Source organism: Tachysurus vachellii, chromosome 1, assembly GCF_030014155.1.
Source record: "Tachysurus vachellii isolate PV-2020 chromosome 1, HZAU_Pvac_v1, whole genome shotgun sequence".
In the NCBI taxonomy this organism is placed as follows: Eukaryota; Metazoa; Chordata; class Actinopteri; order Siluriformes; family Bagridae; genus Tachysurus; species Tachysurus vachellii.
In genome coordinates, this window is record NC_083460.1 from 2,942,751 (window position 1) to 2,961,953 (window position 19,203).

Sequence of the window (19,203 nt, forward strand, 5' to 3'; positions counted from 1 at the left end):
CGCAATCACACAATATGGACAATTTTCCAGAGATGCCAATCAACCTTCTACCATGCATGTCTTTGGACCGGGGGAGGAAACCGGAGTACCCAGAGGAAACCCCCGAGGCACGGGGAGAACATGCAAACTCCACACACACAAGGTGGAGGCGGGAATCGAACCCCCAAACCTCGAGGTGTGAGGCAAACGTGCTAACCACTAAGCCACCGGCAAACAGCATTATATTTAATCTTATTTTATACAACTGAGGGTTAAGGGCCTTGAACAGGGGCCCAGCAGTGACAGCTTGGTATACCTGGAATTTAATCTCACAACCTTTTAATTAGAAGTCAAACACCTTGACCACTAAGTTACCACGTCCTGAGGAGGAAGATCCTACTGTAAGTAGAGGATCGAATCCGAGACCTTGAAGCAGTCAGGCAACAACATCCGCTGAGACTTTTTCCACAACTAATATGTGGTATCATGAAGCTAGTCTCCAGCACTAACTGTGCTACCACCTACTTCCTTCGTGATTGCCAAACAGACGCTAAAATCCATTTCATTATGTTGGCTTTGTAGAAGCCAACATTGTTTTCCTATTTAAGCTTAGACAATAATTTAAGAAGAATAACTCCTCCTAGGGCTTTCAGACCACATGCACCAAATTAACTCGGCAAGCTTTCGAACTATCTACACCAAACTCAGCCAGCTCCTTTAGGGTGATACTCTGAACAAAGTTTTAAATTGGTGCACCGACTGGCCTTTCGGTTGTGCCGCAGCCCCGCCCCCAATATATGCAAAATCAAAAAACATGGACATGTGACATATCAAAACACTCAGCCCAATGTGGGGAACTTCCTCAAGAGTATTTGGATGACGTTACATGCTCGTCTCCACTTACCTCCAAATGTTTTGGCACCCTAGCTTTCTGTCTACTTGCTTCCAAAAGTAACACTGACCCTTATGTCCACTCGCCTCCAAAAAGCACCAGCCTTTGCGAATACTTGCATCGTCAAAGCCAACATCAAAGTTTGTCGCAACGAACTTTACAAATCTAGTTCATATTTCAAATTCTGACACCCCAAAAGGCAATCATCATAAATACAGTAAGTACAGTCATTATTTATATTCACTGAAGCTGCTTTTCTGTTGTTTTTTTCTTAATTGGTATGAAGTTTGTTGCTCTTACTTTTCTAAGCGATCCGAGTACCGGTACTTCCGGTACCGGGTCTCAAAATGGCCTTTTTTCCCATAGACTCCCATTATAAACTTTCAAAGCTTTCAAACTATCTACACCAAACTCGACCAGCTCCTTTAGGGTGATACTCTAAACAAAGTTTTAAATTCGTGTACCGACTGGCTTTCCGGTCGTGCTGCAGCCCCGCCCCCAATATATGCAAAATCAAAAAGCTTTTTACAACATGGACATGTGACATATCAAAACACTCAGAACAATAAGGGGAACTTCCTCATGTGTATTCTGATGATGTTACATGCTTGTATCCACTTACCTCCAAATGTTTTGGCACACTAGATTTCTGTTTACTTGCTTCCAAAAGTAACACTGACCCTTATGTCCACTCGCCCCCAAAAAGCACCGGCCTTTGCAAACACTTGCATCGTCAAAGCCAACATCAAAGTTTGTCGCGACGAACTTTACAAACCTAGTTGAAATTTGATGGAGAACAACATCATAGTCATAGGTTTAGAGGTCTTCAGGTCTCCTTCTGATTTATCTGCTTACTGTTCGCACAGAAAGTCCAACTCGTCGAATTCCACTCAGACTTTATCCAACGAGATTTAGGGAAGTTACTGTGAAATAAATTGCTCACAGTGGAATCGCTCTGAAGAAATAATTCTCCTGAATCAAAATTTTGAGATCTTTCCTGCTGATATGGAACTGAGTAATGGGAAAGGAGCACAAACTGAAACTGCTGAGGATGCGATCTACCGTAAGCGCCGAGTCGAGTAAGGGTTAAATGTCTTTTCTCGAGAGTCTGGTTCTGGTTTTCTGGCTATTTCATTATTTGAAATGTGAGATTTTCCAGAACATCACCCACTGACCTCTAAATGGGGTTTTAGTGCTTTAAAGGAAGGGCGAGTATTACAGTACTGTATCTTACACCAGACTTGTACGGCAGTGCAGCATGTTAAAAAACAGCTAATCAAATAAGATAATAATAAAATAAGAAGTAATCATTAAGAAAATGATCACTGGCATGTACGGAATTTTTATGTCTCTTATTTTCATCAATCCATTAAGTGCAGACAAGGGACAAGGTTTTAGTCTAAACTAAACTATGAATACATCAATACCATTTTTTCCCAGACCAGTCTGAGTACAAGCTGTTCTGTTCTGATCTGATCTGTCGGAATGATGTCAAGTCAGAATTACCTGCAGACGAACGCTGTTTCCATCCACTGTTCAGAGAAGATTTTAGGTGATTTTGACAAAGTTCGTCTTCTTCACTCTACCGAGATGTTTTTTTTTTCTTTTCACAAGAAGCATCTGGTATCTTTCAGGGGTGCAATTAAATTGACTGACCACTTCTCAGAGTTTCATTTCCTTTCACTATGTCTATATCTGTGATGCGAACTGCTGGGTTTTCGCCTCTTTAAGTCCAAGTGCTTAATCGGAAGCACCCGTATGACAAAGAAATCAATCCTGAAGGATGTGTTTTAATTAATTCTGGGCTCAATGACTGAAAGCTTCTTAAACACATCCCCGCTCTTACTATCAGCAATGAATCTGTAAAAACACTTAGCTGTTCATTAGATACTTTTCATTGTACAAACACTCATCTCATCTCATTTTCTACCGCTTATCCGAACTACCTCGGGTCACGGGGAGCCTGTGCCTATCTCAGGCGTCATCGGGCATCAAGGCAGGATACACCCTGGACGGAGTGCCAACCCATCACAGGGCACACACACTCATTCACTCACACAATCACACACTAGGGACAATTTTCCAGAGATGCCAAACAACTTGCCATGCATGTCTTTGGACCGGGGGAGGAAACCGGAGTACCCAGAGGAAACCCCCGAGGCACGGGGAGAACATGCAAACTCCACACACACAAGGAGGAGGCGGGAATCGAACCCCCAACCCTGGAGGTGTGAGGCGAACGTGCTAACCACTAAGCCACCATGCCCCCCTTGTACAAACACTGAAAGAGATATTCATGAATAAATAAGATATTGCGATATTAAAAGACTTAGCGCTATCATTTAGCTGTCAGTCACGCCTCTTGAGCGGTTGTGTAAATAAGTATTCAAGATGGACAGGTAAACAACATTATTTAAGCTTGAATGCTTTTTATCTTGGTTGAGCTCCTTAATTACTAATCATGCTAATAATTTTTTTCTTTGTACAAACGTCTGCTCGTGCATGTGGGTTTAAAGAAAGGTTTCCAGCATCCGAAAGTTCACTGTTAAATCTGTTAGACGAAGTTTCTGATGTCTATTTAACTCGACAAGCTGTTTGTTGTCTCATTAACATCAGGAGAGAGCAGAGAAAAGGTGGTGAGAGAGCGATTTAAAGTTGCTTTATCTTGACTGATACAAAGCAATGACTCTAGAGACTTCCTCCAAAAATGATAAATAAACTTCTTCTTACAGACAACAGCTTTGTCTCAAAAAGGTTTGAGACATGTGGGGTAACGTTTCAATCAAAAAGTGTACAGTATGTGTGAGTGTTTGGGTGTGTGTGTGTGTGTGTGTGTGTGTGTGTGTGACATACTGTATGGTGTGTGTGTGTGTGTGTCTGTGTGTGTGTGTGGGGGACATACTGTATGGTGTGTGTGTGTGTGTGTGTGTGTGAGACATACTGTATGGTGTGTGTGTGTGTGTGTGACATACTGTATGGTGTGTGTGTGTGTGTGTCTGTGTGTGTGTGTGGGGGACATACTGTATGGTGTGTGTGTGTGTGTGTGTGACATACTGTATGGTGTGTGTGTGTGTGTGTGTGTGTGTCTGTGTGTGTGTGTGGGGGACATACTGTATGGTGTGTGTGTGTGTGTGTGTGTGTGTGAGACATACTGTATGGTGTGTGTGTGAGACATACTATATGGTGTGTGTGTGTGTGTGTGTGACATACTGTATGGTGTGTGTGTGTGAGATACTGTATGTACTGTCTCATAATTATGACTCAGTGACTCAGTATCTCGGCATTATGACTTATTATCTCATTATCTTAGTAGCTTAATTGCTCAGTATCTCATAATTCTGACTTAATTGATATCCATAAAACTGCAGTCATACATTGTGCTTCAGTCGCCATGGTTCCCTAGCACTATTCTTACTCAATATTAGATTGTTATGTTACATTTGTTGCTAAAATCCATTTAGTTTTTGCTACATACACACACACACACACACACACACACACACACACACACACACACACACACACACACAAAATGCATTTTTGTACACAATCATGCACACAATACACATCTCCTTTTGTGTTTCACTTCCACACCATTGTGTATTTATCCTCACCATTAAATCAAGGCAGGTTTCTTAATTGTGTTGTTTTAACCGGCTCTTTATTTGCGACCCTTTTGTTTTGTCCCCTGAGAAAGAGCCTGTAACACTCTGATCGGATCTGCGTTTCTGTGTGCATGTGATCGATATCGAAGCCCAATAGTTTCTCGTCTCAGTGCTCGGTCTGAGATGACGGCCTCCGGTGTTCTAAAGCTGATTTATTTTACAACGAGCTAAATAAAGCAGCACAGGGAAGTCAGGAGGAAGCCACTGTATTTCTCTGATCCATAACAAAGAACAGCGTGTAAAAGAAACTGAGAGGAAAAAAGATATTAAAGCATCTGAAAGATGATTCATAATGCCTCTAATACACAGCAGCCACAATCTCACATGCTGCATGCAGTAGATCATATGCAAATCAGTAGCATACAAAACATACAGGATGTATTGTGCATTCTGGTCTGTAGTAAATGCAGTACATGTAGTGTGCAGTGTGTATTAGTAAGTTTCATGCAGCATTTATAACTGTGTATTAGGTAACGTACTATAAAGTGAGCAGCGTGTAGAAATGCAGTAGTATGTGTTGTCAGTATTTACTGTGCAGCGTATAGCAAACAACATACAGTTTATCGTATATACACGATAGAGTACACGAATGTAGTTCACTGCATGAAATAGTACAGGTCGTGTACAGCATTTAATAGGCTGTATGTCTTATTATGGAGTAATATGCATGGTGTATATGTGTAGATTGTGCCAAAGGACGAACATTATACATTGCATGCTCTACACACACCATGTAGTATGTACTCTACACTGCAAAGTATACATTATCCATTAACTTCTATATACCATGTACATTATGTACTATACTTAGGCAGTAATGTATAGTACAAGTATACAGTAAGCAGTAAATGTCCTTTATTACTAGAGAAAGGGTTTAGTGATCGGATGATTGGGATTGATGCAACATTGCAAGACTCATACTTACTCATAACTGTCATGTAAATAAATTAGAAGGATGAATTGGCCGAAACTCTGATGCTTGAAATAGTCCTCTCAACGTCATCACTACTTTCAAATGTAACGTTACCTCTGATTCTGAACAAAGCTCGTTAAACTCATGTCGACGATAGGAATAAAATTGTATCAAATCGTATCTGAGCACACATCATCAAATGTTGAATTGTTAGCTTGTGAATAAAAAAAAAATTTAAAAATTCTTTTGAATTTTAGCATATTCAGGACAATCTTTGAATATTGAATTACTGCCCATGGATATTTGGTATCTTATAATTACTTCTTAGTATCTCAACAGCTTGGTATTTTATTATTATTTATTTTATAAATTATATTATCTCAGTATTATGACTGTTGTGATGAGGCAAAGGCGAGTGAGGATCCAAATGCAGTTCGAACTTTTAATAAACCAAAACAAGAAACAGGCAAACAGACAAGCAGGCAAAACAGGGCAGAACACTGAGCGAAACAGGAAACAGGAACATGGACATGAACATACCATAACGACTAACACCAGGGAAGTGAACAAACAGAGTAGATATACCAAACAGGAACCAATCACCACGCAGAGACAATCAGAGACTAAGACGACACACCTGAGGGGAGATAGAGTTCAATCAGTGTCCATGGTAACAAATGAGTGGGCGGAGCAAACAAATAACAGCAGGGCAAGACAGCAGACAGAAACAGGGCAAAACACAGACAGACTCATTACAATGACTAGGTATCTAATAATTGTTACTTGGTATCTTACGGGGTGTGTCAGGTACGGGTGCCTCCACAGACCCAACACACAATCAGACCCAAATGCATAGAAAACATGAACAAATGTTTACTAAAGAAAAGACTTGGCAGCTGAAATCATGAACTAAAAACCAGGAGACTCTGCAAACAACAAGCACAAGACAGCAGGTGTATATAGGGGAAGCACAAGGAGACACAAGGAACTGGTGTGCAGAGGATAGAATGGATTAAGGATTGGGCGTGGCAAACACACGTGAAAAAACCCCTGCTGGAACACCCCCTGGTTCACAGGCAGAAAATAATCCAAGCCATCCATGACAGGGTGAGTATCTTGAAATTATGACTTATTATCTCATCATCATGATTTGGTATCTCAGAATTATGACTTAACGGCTCAGTATTCTGAAACGACGACTTATTGTCTTCTAATCACGATCTTATCATATCATGTCAGAGCGTACATCATCAAATATTGAATCGTTACCTGATGAATAGAAACTGAATTGTGTCAAATCTTATCATAAAGGATGTCTTAGCAGATTTAGTAGCGTTGGTATGGTCAAATGTCGAATCGTCGCCATCGTTGTATCACGGCTTATTCAGTGTTTTTTGTCAAACATCGGATTGTTGCATGGGGAATCAGAATCAATCATATTGTGCCATAGCAAATTTTAGTGCTAATTGTAAAAAAAAAAATCTAATAGTTGCCATAAGAACTGAAATTGTACCGTTAGACCGCAGTGAACGTTCAGGACCATGGACAGCATAAGCTTGTTGTTCTGACAGCTGAAGGATGTAACTACACGTGCGGTGTGTCTCTCATTAAAACCACCCTGGGTCAAATTTAAGATCACTAAAAGGCCTGGGGCAATATGACTCTGCCACCGATCCAGACAGGACAGAATGAACACTTCCATGAATTTAAGTAAAGATAATTCTAGACGTCCTACAGCATTGACAGCCAGAATGTCCTCAGTAAAGACCAGACACTTACTCGGCTATAGAGTTAACTTTATAGTTTACGTTATGGCCATTAATACTGCATTAAGCCTGGAAATGTGGAACTGTTATCAGAGGAGCAACAGCTGTCCTACATTGTATAGGATTATTAATATCACCAGGAAAAAGACATTATAGATAAAAAACAAACAAACAAATGTTCATGATGATTGCAGAAAAAACATATTGTGAATATGAAGGAATTTTGGACCATCGTGTTGCCAGATTTGGTGTCTGTCCCATGAGTTAACGCCTTTAATTGTTTGGTTAGATTTTTTTTCTTTTTTCCCTCTTTTTGTAATTTATTCTACAGATTAATATTTATTTTGCAAACCAGTATTTTGCTGTAACTTAGAAATTAGCAGATTTTCAAGAACAAAATGTTCAACACCGCTTAATGCAATCTGACACTTATTCCCAAAGCAAACACACACACACACACACACACACACACACAATCTAAGTACTGTATCTAAATCCCTTTAGGTATGCATGTGTGCCATATTCATTCTGAGTCAAATATTTAATGGCTTATTAAACTAAAGCTAAAATGTTTGTTGATTTAAAGAATGTTAAATTTGGCAATGCAGAACTCATGACGTATCTGTGTGTGTGTGCGCGCGCGCGTGCGTGTGTGTGTGTGTAAGCATACTGTATACATGTTTTACATATACATGTATTCAATGAAAGGAATACCTGCTCCAATGGGGTGACCTTGTGACTGGTCCCAATGAGAAAAAATAAAATAAACAGTTTATAAAGAAAAAGAAAACGCAAATATTGTCATATTTTTTTGTTTTTAAAATGTGTGTGTGAGTGTGTATAATATTTTTAATATTATTTCTCTCTCTCTCTCTCTCTCTCTCTCTCTCTCTCTCTCTCTCTCTCTCTGTGTGTGTGTGTGTGTGTGTTCTGTGTTTTTGTGTGTCTGTTTGGGGGGGGGGGGGGGGGGGGTTGCGTCCATTGACCACTCCAAACTTCTCACCGCATGAAACACTAAAACAGAATCTCATGGCAGATTTTGTTCCTCCTTTCCTACAAACACTGATCTTTCTTTCAAACCCTGAGCACAAATAAAACCGCTTCATCTCCGCGTGTGAACTCTGGGAAGTGTGTGTCTCTGTGCCTGTGTCCTGGTGTCCAATGCGCGCGGACCGGTGATGGTTTGGTCCAACGGGAGCACGAGCGACTGCTGCGGATCTCCGGGGTATCTCTCGGACTCCGAGCTGAACCTGAGCCCGACCGGACACTCGGTGGTGTCTGTGTGTCTCGGGCTCATCGCCTCCTTCGGCTTTGTGAGCAATCTTCTCGCGCTCGTGCTGTTCGGCCGCCACAAGGCGCTGCGCTCTCCCATCAACCTGCTGCTCATAAACATCTCAGTGAGCGACTTGCTCGTGTGCGCGCTCGCCACACCGTTCAGCTTCGCCGCCAGCACGCGCGGACGCTGGCTGGCGGGACGCACCGCGTGCGTATGGTACGGTTTCGCTAATTCACTCTTCGGTGAGTACGCGCGCTGTGTGGTCCTTATTTATTTTATCATTCTCATTTTATAATAACGGCGTTTATAATCGCGAGGAAAGTTGCATGTGCGCTCTCAGGTACTAAACGGTAGCGTTACATTTACACGGGTGCGGTTCCATCAAGTACCTTCAGTACGAATCCCTCTTATCGATTTAACGCTACTGTATCCACAGATTTTATATTTCACGTGAAACGCATGTTAAAGACGTGAAAAGGAAAAGTACCTTGCTTTGTTGTCGTGACATCCCTCAAGGGTACACGATCTGTACCTTTAATACCTTTAGTGTGTGTAGAATTAGTGCAGCATCATGTTATCCTGTTCAATCACAGGTACCTTAAATCATTTATAAAGGCAGACATATACCTTTGACATGTATATGTATAATAATATTCACCATTTCAAGGTGAAATATGCTCTTTACAGTAAAGATGTCAAATATCTGAACCGTTGAAGAAACAAATACATGTACAATTTAGTACCCTTTGTTTTTTTGAGAATTAGGTACAACCTTAGGGGTGCATGGTGGCTTAGTGGTTAGCACGTTCGCCTCACACCTCCAGGGTTGGGGGTTCGATTCCCGCGTCTGCCTTGTGTGTGTGGAGTTTGCATGTTCTCCCCGTGCCTCGGGGGTTTCCTCCGGGTACTCCGGTTTCCTCCCCCGGTCCAAAGACAATGCATGGTAGGTTGATTGGCATCTCTGGAAAATTGTCCGTAGTGTGTGATTGCATGAGTGAATGAGAGTGTGTGTGTGTGTGTGTGCCCTGCGATGGGTTGGCACTCCGTCCAGGGTGTATCCTGCTTTGATGCCTGATGACGCCTGAGATAGGCACAGGCTCCCGTGACCCGAGGTAGTTTGGATAAGCGGTAGAAAATGAATGAATGAATGAAGGTACAACCTTAGATAGAAATAATTCTCACTGTCAGATCTAAACAGTTCCAGTCCTTGTTGCTGGGGAAGTAAAATTAAGCACATACCTTCTGTAACTCTCTAATAGCTATCTCTTTCCCTGTAATGTCTAAAGCTTTCCTCTAAAAAATGATTTCCCATCTGATTATATACCTTAAAGGATTTTAATGGTACTATATCCATATGTCCAAGTGAAAGATGCAGACGAAATGTATAACAGGTATCACTCTCAGAGGAACTAATTTACCTTTTGAAATGAAAAGTTATATAATATAAGTTACCTTTATACCTTTAGTGCCATTATCGTGTACACTAAAGAAAGCTAGAGTTCACTACCCTTTTTAGTTCCCCTTTTTCTCTGAATAATAAATGTACGTGATTGTTAGCAGATTGTTGAGGTATAATAAGAGGAACATACGGCCGTGACATACGGCTAAGTACGGTGACCCATACTCAGAATTTTTTCTCTGTATTTAACCCATCCAAAGTGCACACACACAGCAGTGAACACACACACACCATGAACACACACCCGGAGCAGTGGGCAGCCATTTATGCTGTGGCGCCCGGGGAGCAGTTGGGGGGGATTCGGTGCCTTGCTCAAGGGCACCTCAGTCATGGCCGGCCTGAGACTTGAACGCACAACCTTAGGGTTAGGAGTCAGACTCTCTAACCAGTAGGCCATGACGTCCCCCATTAGGCCGATAACTTCAAGATGGTAAAAAAATTAATCCGGTTCTTCACTCAGTCCAGTCGCTGATTATTTGTAAAAGTGCTGAAAATATTCCCAAAAACTTCCCAAATACATCCTCAGGCCTGGACTTTAATTCATTAACCTCTCTGTATGTTTATATTGCTCCCACATGCTAACTGACCATCTGCTTCACCCTTTGACCTTGCCACCTTTTTTCCGCGTAGCCTGTTGCTCTTGTGTCTCTCTGGCCATTAAGATGAACTTGAACTCAGAACTCGGTTAACGACACACCCAGCAGAGGCAGGTGGACCCAGAAGGCTAAATATAAACGTGCAAATTTATTTTTTTTACTTCACATGTAGTTGATCAGCCAAAAAAACAAGCTTTTTAATTACTCGGATCAGTGTCATAAATCGGATCAGTTTTAAGTTCAGGAACATGACAAACACTTTAGCATGGAGATTTTACCACTTTAATAAGGACCCCTTTAGTCTGGCAAAAACTTTCATTAGCCCTTGTCGTTTTTTTCTTCGAGCGAGCTGAAATAAAGAGTGTTTTGCGAGGCAGCAGAAGGAGGTCAGATGTTCAAAGAAGAAATTTTTAGTTCTAATCACATTAAATTTAATGAGCATGAAGTAGCCTGTTATGTTCTCACTGGATGTCATTTTCTAGGCTCGTCTTTTCATTTGCATTCAATTAACACCATTTTTCATCAATAGCAGCAGCTTTGGAGATTTTCTCACCATATGCTCCAGCAGTTTCCATAATGGGTTCGTAACAAAAAAGTACCAGGTTTCAGGTGGAATATTCATCAAAAAAAAAAAACCATTGATCTCAATAATAAACGGCACCATTTATTAGTCGAAGCAGGATTCCTTTATAGCAACATTTCTGGAAGGAGTCTCCAGAGTCAGAGTTGGAGGTAGAGCTGTAGCGTTTTTTGCCATCTTCAGGACAGAGAAGTTTACGCTTTACGCTTTCTCAGTAACTCGACAAAACTGCTTAACTTCAACTGAGGAAGAGATGATAACAGGAACAGGAAGTTATTAAAAAAATATTTTCCTGCTGATATCTAAAGCCTGTGTTGTATTTCCACAAATCTAGAGCCACTTTATATGATTAAAACCTAATACCATCTATAATAATACACCCAGTATTTCTCAGTTAACTCAACTTAATTAAACTGTATTAAAACTACTGTGGGGGGGGCACGGTGGCTTAGTGGTTAGCACGTTCGCCTCACACCTCCAGGGTTCGGGGTTCGATTCCCGCCTCCGCCTTGTGTGTGTGGAGTTTGCATGTTCTCCCCGTGCCTCGGGGGTTTCCTCCGGGTACTCCGGTTTCCTCCCCCGGTCCAAAGACATGCATGGTAGGTTGATTGGCATCTCTGTAAAATTGTCTGTAGTGTGTGAGTGTGTGAGTGAATGAGAGTGTGTGTGTGTGCCCTGCGATGGGTTGGCACTCCGTCCATGGTGTATCCTGCCTTGATGCCCGATGACTCCTGAGATAGGCACAGGCTCCCCGTGACCCGAGGTAGTTCGGATAAGCGGTAGAAAATGAATGAATGAATAAAACTACTGTGTGTCTGGTATGAGTCAGAAAATCGCAGTTTCGATCTCGATTCGAGCGTTAGCCGTCACGCTATTCTCATCCCCAGACGCTCTAATTAAAATGGAATCATTAAAACTTGAAATATTTGTAATTACTTTTGAACCAGATCCATGTGTCAGTGTGGTGATGCCTCTGAATCGAGCAAACATTCGTCCATAATGGTGCTTTGATTGCCTGAGAGCTGATTGCTGTATTTGAATAGAAATAAACCCAGTAGTCTGTAACACATTCAGTAGAACATCGAATAAATTCTTAATGCAGCTTGAAAAAGGGACTGAAGCTTTCAGCCAGAAAAGTGTAAAAGCTTCGCTTGCAACTTAGACAGTAACAATCAATCAGGTTAATCAGGGTTAATTCCTCAAGAGGAGGATTTTTGTTGCTTTAGTATTTTATCTAACTTTCACCCTTAACTTTCACTCAACCCCGTATTCCCTCTATCATTTCCTTGAAAGACAAAACACATGGAAGACAAACGCAAATACTGATTGTTTTCCTTTATTTCCTTTATTATTTGTTGCTAGTTTTGTCCAATGGCAAACAAAAGTTTGTTCAGCTGCCAGAAATCTGTGTGTGTGTGTGTGTGTGTGTGTGTGTGTGTGTGTTTATGTATAAAAGTACAAGTACTCCTGAAGTTCGTGGCCAGAAAAGTGTGCAAAAAATATCAGATTGCTCATAGTCCAAAGTGTCTGAATCAGGGAATAGCTACCAACCTGCAGCTCCCTTGCCTGGTCTTCACCTTTTGGGGTTGTATCATGAAGTACAAAGCTTCCCATCCTTGCTCCTGGAGACTTCCTTGGAAAATCCTCTGCAGAACCTCCTACAGTATAGTGTTTTTTTCCTGCTTTCAGGGACAGAAGTCTCTCCAGGACCATGGTTGAGAATCTGTGTTCAAGAATATGACTTTTGTACCTTAAGCATGTTCACTCTATGACCAAAAGTTTGTACCTTTTAATACCCATATGTGCCCTGTGGATTTGGGTTTATTTAACTATAAATGCATTAGTGAGTTCAGATTCTGATGTTCAGGATGTTGCCAAAGCTCCAGTTCCAGTTCATCCTAAAGGTGTTCATTGAGTCAGGACTCTCTCTTCTTCCACTGGTAATGAGTCGTGGTGTGAGGGGTGAAGGAGAGTCGGGAACTGGTAATCCGTAGTAGCCTCAGGATAGCCAGTTTAGCAAAAAAAGCCAAAAACATGGGTGCGTAGGGATTTCTACAAGATGTTTTCACTTGGCAAAATTAAACACTGTCCACACAAAGCAAGCATGTGTGTTACTTCATTCGCTAAGTCATACATGACATAATTTCCTTACACTGTTATGTTCCTCGATTCCTCGTTAAGGAGGAAAGTTCAACCTGATCAACCTGAGCATAAGTTCCAGGAAAAACATGCTACTCTTTTTCTTCTGTACGCCAATTAAGTTCTAATTTACTATAACAAACGTACTGCCACCTTGTAGCGTCATTAGGCATTATTTTATATCCACGTTGCTAAGCTTTTGTCTGTCACACACTCCAAACTTAACCTCCACACTATTTCTTCATGGAGCTCAGAGACTTTGTACACAGGGGCATTGTCCTTGTGGCAACAGTTTAGAGAAGAACCACATAAAGGTGTGAAGGTCAGGGGTGCACATACTTTTAGCCGTGGCCATTTAGGACTATTGATAAACTTGCTTCAAATGTAATAGTTACTCTGATCTTCACCTGCTTTCTATATCTGGAGCTGTCTTCCTTCTAATGTATGGTATGATAATATTCTATCCAATCATGCATCTCTGCAGGCATCGTGTCGCTCATGTCCCTGGCTGTGCTTTCCTATGAACGCTACTGTACCATGACGTGTCCTTCTGCGCCCGACGTCACCAACTACAGGAAGGTTGCAGCAGGAGTCATTCTGTCCTGGGTCTACTCCCTCGTCTGGACTCTTCCACCGTTATTCGGATGGAGTCGCTACGGACCGGAGGGCCCTGGGACGACCTGCTCGGTGGACTGGATGTCCAAGACAGCCAACAACATCTCGTACATCATCTGTCTCTTTATCTTCTGCCTCATCCTCCCGTTCCTCGTCATTGTTTACTCTTACGGGAAGCTGCTGCATGCTGTCAAACAGGTGAGTTTTTCTACGTGATATCGCTTCACCTTGCTTTGTGTTACGAGTCTGTTTTCACTCAAAAGTCTAGACAGACATATGATTGGAATCATGTTGTCTTCCATTTACATTTTGTATTCATCTCTGCCAAAAAAAAACAACCCCAGAAATCCTTTTATTTCTTTAACTATTCCACCCCCACGCAATAACACAACGTCAGCCGGTTTTGCATTTCCACCAGTTTCCAGCAGGGCCCAATAAATGAAGTCTCCATCTCTGCTTGTTAATAACACCCTGTTGTGCTTGAAACGGATCTTTTTCCCTCATGCTCTCTTTAAAGTGTCCCCGCGACGTGTGCTAATAAAGCCGACTCGGATTTTCCGCGTTCATCCACAAGGTGAAAGCGATATCAATTAATCTCCTTTACACGCTGACACCTTCGCTAAGGGTTGACCAATCACAGAAGGCGAAGCAGCGGGGGGAGTGAGTCAGGACGAAGCCGCTTCCCTGCAGCGTTGTGTTCTATTTGTGGTGGTGTGAGTTATGAGACTCTCTACTCTCGTCTCAACAGCTGCTCTTTAGGGGCAGGAAAATAATCAGTGACACAAAGTTGAATTACGGCGGCGGCGCCGGCAGCGGTGGCGGTTATCCAGGGTTTTCTCTCTCGTAAAACACACCAATTTGCCAAAGTCTGCATTTTTAAATTTATTTATCCATTTAGAGTTTAAATGCGTTCTAAGTAAGAATATATCACTTATCACCTGTAAGCTTTTATGGGTGCTTCTGAAATCCTGACACTGGAGACTCCTTACCTAAATGTTTAATAAATGCCTCCGTGCAGAAGACGTCAACGATTCTACGATCTTCTTTAGTAAATAAAACAACTTTCTGTAATAAATTACAGACAAACATGGACGATGATGCTACAAGTCCTTATGATTTACTCGTTAGAATACCATAGAAACACTAACAATGATCTGATTTGTTTTAAACATATGGTCAATGGTTTGAAGTCCAGCTGTTGTCACTGCAGTAGCCATAGACCTAGTAATTACATTTCTAAAAAAAAAAATCTGAATGAAAGGGGTCACGGTGGCTTAGTGGTTAGCACGTTCGCCTCATACCTCCAGGGTTGGGGGTTCGATTCCCACCTCCGCCTTGTGTGTGTGGAGTTTGCATGTTCTCCCCGTGCCTCGGGGGTTTCCTCCGGGTACTCCGGTTTCCTCCCCCGGTCCAAAGACATGCATGGTAGGTTGATTGGCATCTCTGGAAAATTGTCCGTAGTGTGTGAGTGTGTGAGTGAATGAGTGTGTGTGTGTGCCCTGTGATAGGTTGGCACTCCCTCCAGGGTGTATCCTGCATTGATGCCCGATGACGCCTGAGATAGGCACAGGCTCCCCGTGACCCGAGGTAGTTCGGATAAGCGGTAGAAGATGAATGAATGAATGAATGAATGAACGAAAAAAATCTGAACTATTCTCATATTGGCCTTGAATGAGGATCAGCTTTCTCTACCACACCAAGGTTTGAATAAGAGGTGCCAATATTTTTGCTTCAGCCAAATCTTTCTGATATTTAGATTTTTTTAATGTAGACACCAGACAACAAGACTTTTTTTAGCCTTAATAAAAAGTGGTGACATGAAACACTCTTGAAATTCACCTGAAAGATGAAGCAGTTCACCGAAGGGGAAAGGAGACAAATGACGGGAAAAAAAGGTGTTGCTTTCGCTTTGAACTAAACTCCAGTCTTGTGAGGAGAATAGAATAGAAATTTAGTTCGACTTGCATTAGACTTACGTTCATAAAATCAGCTCTCGTCAGCTGATACACATCTCAATATTCTCTTTTTTATTTGTTTGGTTTTTATCTGCTTGTTTTTTTCCTTCAGGGCAAGTGTAGTATTCACAAGCAAGACATTGATCAACATATTATTTATATATGGACACAAGTTATAGATGTGAATTCACACAGAATTTTTTATGACACTACTACTTTCAAGTGGTGGGAATACACCGTGGACTACACACTCTTCACTATTCATTTATTTTGCTCCTGAGTCCATGAGATTCCTGAGTCTGCATTAGAGATTCTGTATTTTTTCCCACTGTTCTTCCTCCAGTGTTGCTTCAACCCTTCAGAAATCCCTTCCTTGGATGTTTCTTATTACACTACATCATGACACATTTTGAATCATTTCACACTGAATATACGCATGTCCACCTGCTCGTTCGTGACGTTATCACGTCCTGACAGTCGATGGTGTGGCAGCATCGCATACGCATATGAGTCCGGAGCTTTAGTTAATATGCATGTAAAAGATCGGGGTTCAGCTGACAGGAAAAAGCCGCGTGAGCAGAAAAGGATCTCAGATTATACAAGACTTAACCTTGAGTTGAATGAACTCCTGCCATGTGACTGTCTGAATTGATAATTGCATGGGTGATATTTATGTACGACAACATTTTAAACCAGAAAATGACCTTTTTTTTCCTTTTTTTAAGCTAAAACAGTGGTGAGATGAAACACACATGAAATTCATCTGGTATAAAAAGCAGTTCACCAAAGGGCAGAGCACATGGACATCATTACCTGAAGAAAAACATGGTTACTTCGGATCAACTTTACAGACAGTTGATTCTCAAATTTGGGTCATTCTTAGCTTTCTCCAACACACCAAGGTGTCATGGACTTCTGGGCAGTTCCTTGCCAGAACACTAGAGGGCGGTCTGGCAAGTCTGTGTTTATTGTCTATGGACGTCTGTTTGCATTACTCCCCTTTCTTTTCCCAAGGTACTCACTCACTCATTTTCTACCGCTTATCTGAACTACCTCGGGTCACGGTGAGCCTGTGCCTATCTCAGGCGTCATCGGGCATTAAGGCAGGATACACCCTGGACGGAGTGCCAACCCATCGCAGGGCACACACACTCATTCACTCACACAATCACACACTAGGGACAATTTTCCAGAGATGCCAATCAACCTACCATGCATGTCTTTGGACCGGGGGAGGAAACCGAGGTACCCGGAGGAAACCCCCGAGGCACGGGGAGAACATGCAAACTCCACACACACAAGGAGGAGGCGGGAATCGAACTCCAACCCTGGAGGTGTGAGGCGAACGTGCTAACCACTAAGCCACCGTATCTTTCTATGTTCAGATTTCCAGGAGACAACAGAAAACTACCCTCTTGTTTTTCAGCTAAAACAGTGATGAGATGAGGGGAAAGGTCATGAGGCGGTGAAAAACAGCACATTTTCTTAACACTTACTTTTGCTTTGGACCAACTTCATCTTATAACTTTAACCACTAATTACAACTGTGGTGAGCAGAAAAGCATCTCAGATCGAATAACAAATTCAGCCTTAACCTTGAGGTGGCCAAGAGCAGGAATCTAATACTACAGTGCGTAAAGATGCACACACTCTTGCCACAGAAAAGTAACTCTTCTGTACACAGTATCACATACCGTCAGGTGATATGATCAGGAAAAGCCGTTTAAGTCTAAAATACTGGAAAACTCTCCAGCGTGCCATTAGACTGAAGCTTCAAAATGCACCAGCTGTCATTTCTATCATCATCGTTCTGCAGGTGTAAGATAAAAACCAGACGGTCTGATGCAGTGTAGAGCCATAAAAGCAAAGACTGCAATGAGCGAAATTTAAATGGAGCAAGAGAAGTACACACATGTACACACTCTCACTCTCACACAGGTACGACACTGATAGGAAATATGTGCAGATGAAAAGAAAAAAACGTCTGCTATAAGCAGGAAAAGAAAATCAATAATTCATCCTGTTATTTATAGGTTTGTAAGAACAGCAAGATGAAAACTCTGGAGCCTTTTATTATGTTATTACTTCATGAAAAAGAATCTCAGTAGAAAAAAAAACTTCAGCAATAGTTTATTGTTCTATAAACCCAGAGCCAGAGGAGGCAGATTGAAGCAGCACATTTGAAATTGACTTTTAATTTATCGAGCGTAACAAAGTCGGCATTACACTGTACAGAAACACAGGAGACACAGAGTATGTGGATCTTTTTTTAGGTCAGAATGTAATTAAACATTTTTCAAAACAAATCACTTTAAAATACAGGAACACATGACTCATTATATCTGGAGCTCAAACTCCGCCTTCCTGTCCCACTTAGCCACGCCCACAGAACTCCGGCTACGCAGTGGTTGTAGTTCATCGACATGCTGCTGTTTAAAAGCCAGACTGAAGTGAAAACAGTCACCAACAATGTGTTTAAAAATCTTGCCACTAAAGAGATTAAATGTGGTTAAATCGTTCCCGTTAATTTTGACTTCATCCTGACTTCCTGAAGAGACTCCAGATCTACAGCAACTCTGACCAGGATAAATCAAACTGGAGTCTAAGCAGATTATAGAAGTATAATTTGAGTACAGTAGATAAGGACTTAGCAAGAGGGCACGGTGGCTTAGTGGTTAGCACGTTCGCCTCACACCTCCAGGGTTGGGGGTTCGATTCCCGCCTCCGCCTTGTGTGTGTGGAGTTTGCATGTTCTCCCCGTGCCTCAGGGGTTTCCTCCGGGTACTCCGGTTTCCTCCCCCGGTCCAAAGACATGAATGGTAGGTTGATTGGCATCTCTGGAAAATTGGCCGTAGTATGAGAGTGTGTGTGTGTGTGTGCCCTGCGATGGGTTGGCACTCCGTTCAGGGTGTATCCTGCCTTGATGCCCGATGACGCCTGAGATAGGCATAGGCTCCCCGTGACCCGAGGTAGTTCGGATAAGCGGTAGAAGATGAATGAATGAATGAAGGACTTAGCAATGTGGACTTCAGTAACACATGGAAGTATTTTTTTCTGACAATTTTTCAAAGAATTGCAAATTGTTTTTGGAAAATTCCTAGAAAATTCTTACATTTATATCAATCGAATAATCAGATTACTGTTCACATTACAGTATCTGCTGATTTGAAATGGAATATAAAATTTCACTTGCATGTTTGAGTCATGACCCTGTTGTATGGCTAATAGCTGCTAACCTGTTAAAGTTCCTCAGTGTTGAGTCGGAGCCTGCCGGAATTTCATATTCGAGTTGAATCTCAGTGAATGGAACTTTCCTGTGCCTTGTACAGAAACCTGTCAGTGTTGGGGTTGAGTGTGCAGTATGCTAC

At 41.9% G+C, this 19,203-nt stretch overlaps 1 protein-coding gene across 1 annotated transcript in view; it reads left to right on the top strand.

Annotated features, from left to right (window-relative positions):
* Window positions 1–8,187: 8,187 nt before the first annotated feature.
* Window positions 8,188–19,203, top strand: part of tmtopsa (teleost multiple tissue opsin a) — a gene marked incomplete at its 5' end in the record, with an annotated part of 32,853 nt that continues 21,837 nt past the window's right edge. Inside the window, 4 exon segments of the mRNA XM_060865989.1 lie at window positions 8,188–8,279; window positions 8,281–8,386; window positions 8,388–8,733; window positions 13,750–14,078. Of these exon segments, the coding sequence (XP_060721972.1) occupies window positions 8,188–8,279; window positions 8,281–8,386; window positions 8,388–8,733; window positions 13,750–14,078 (873 nt within the window).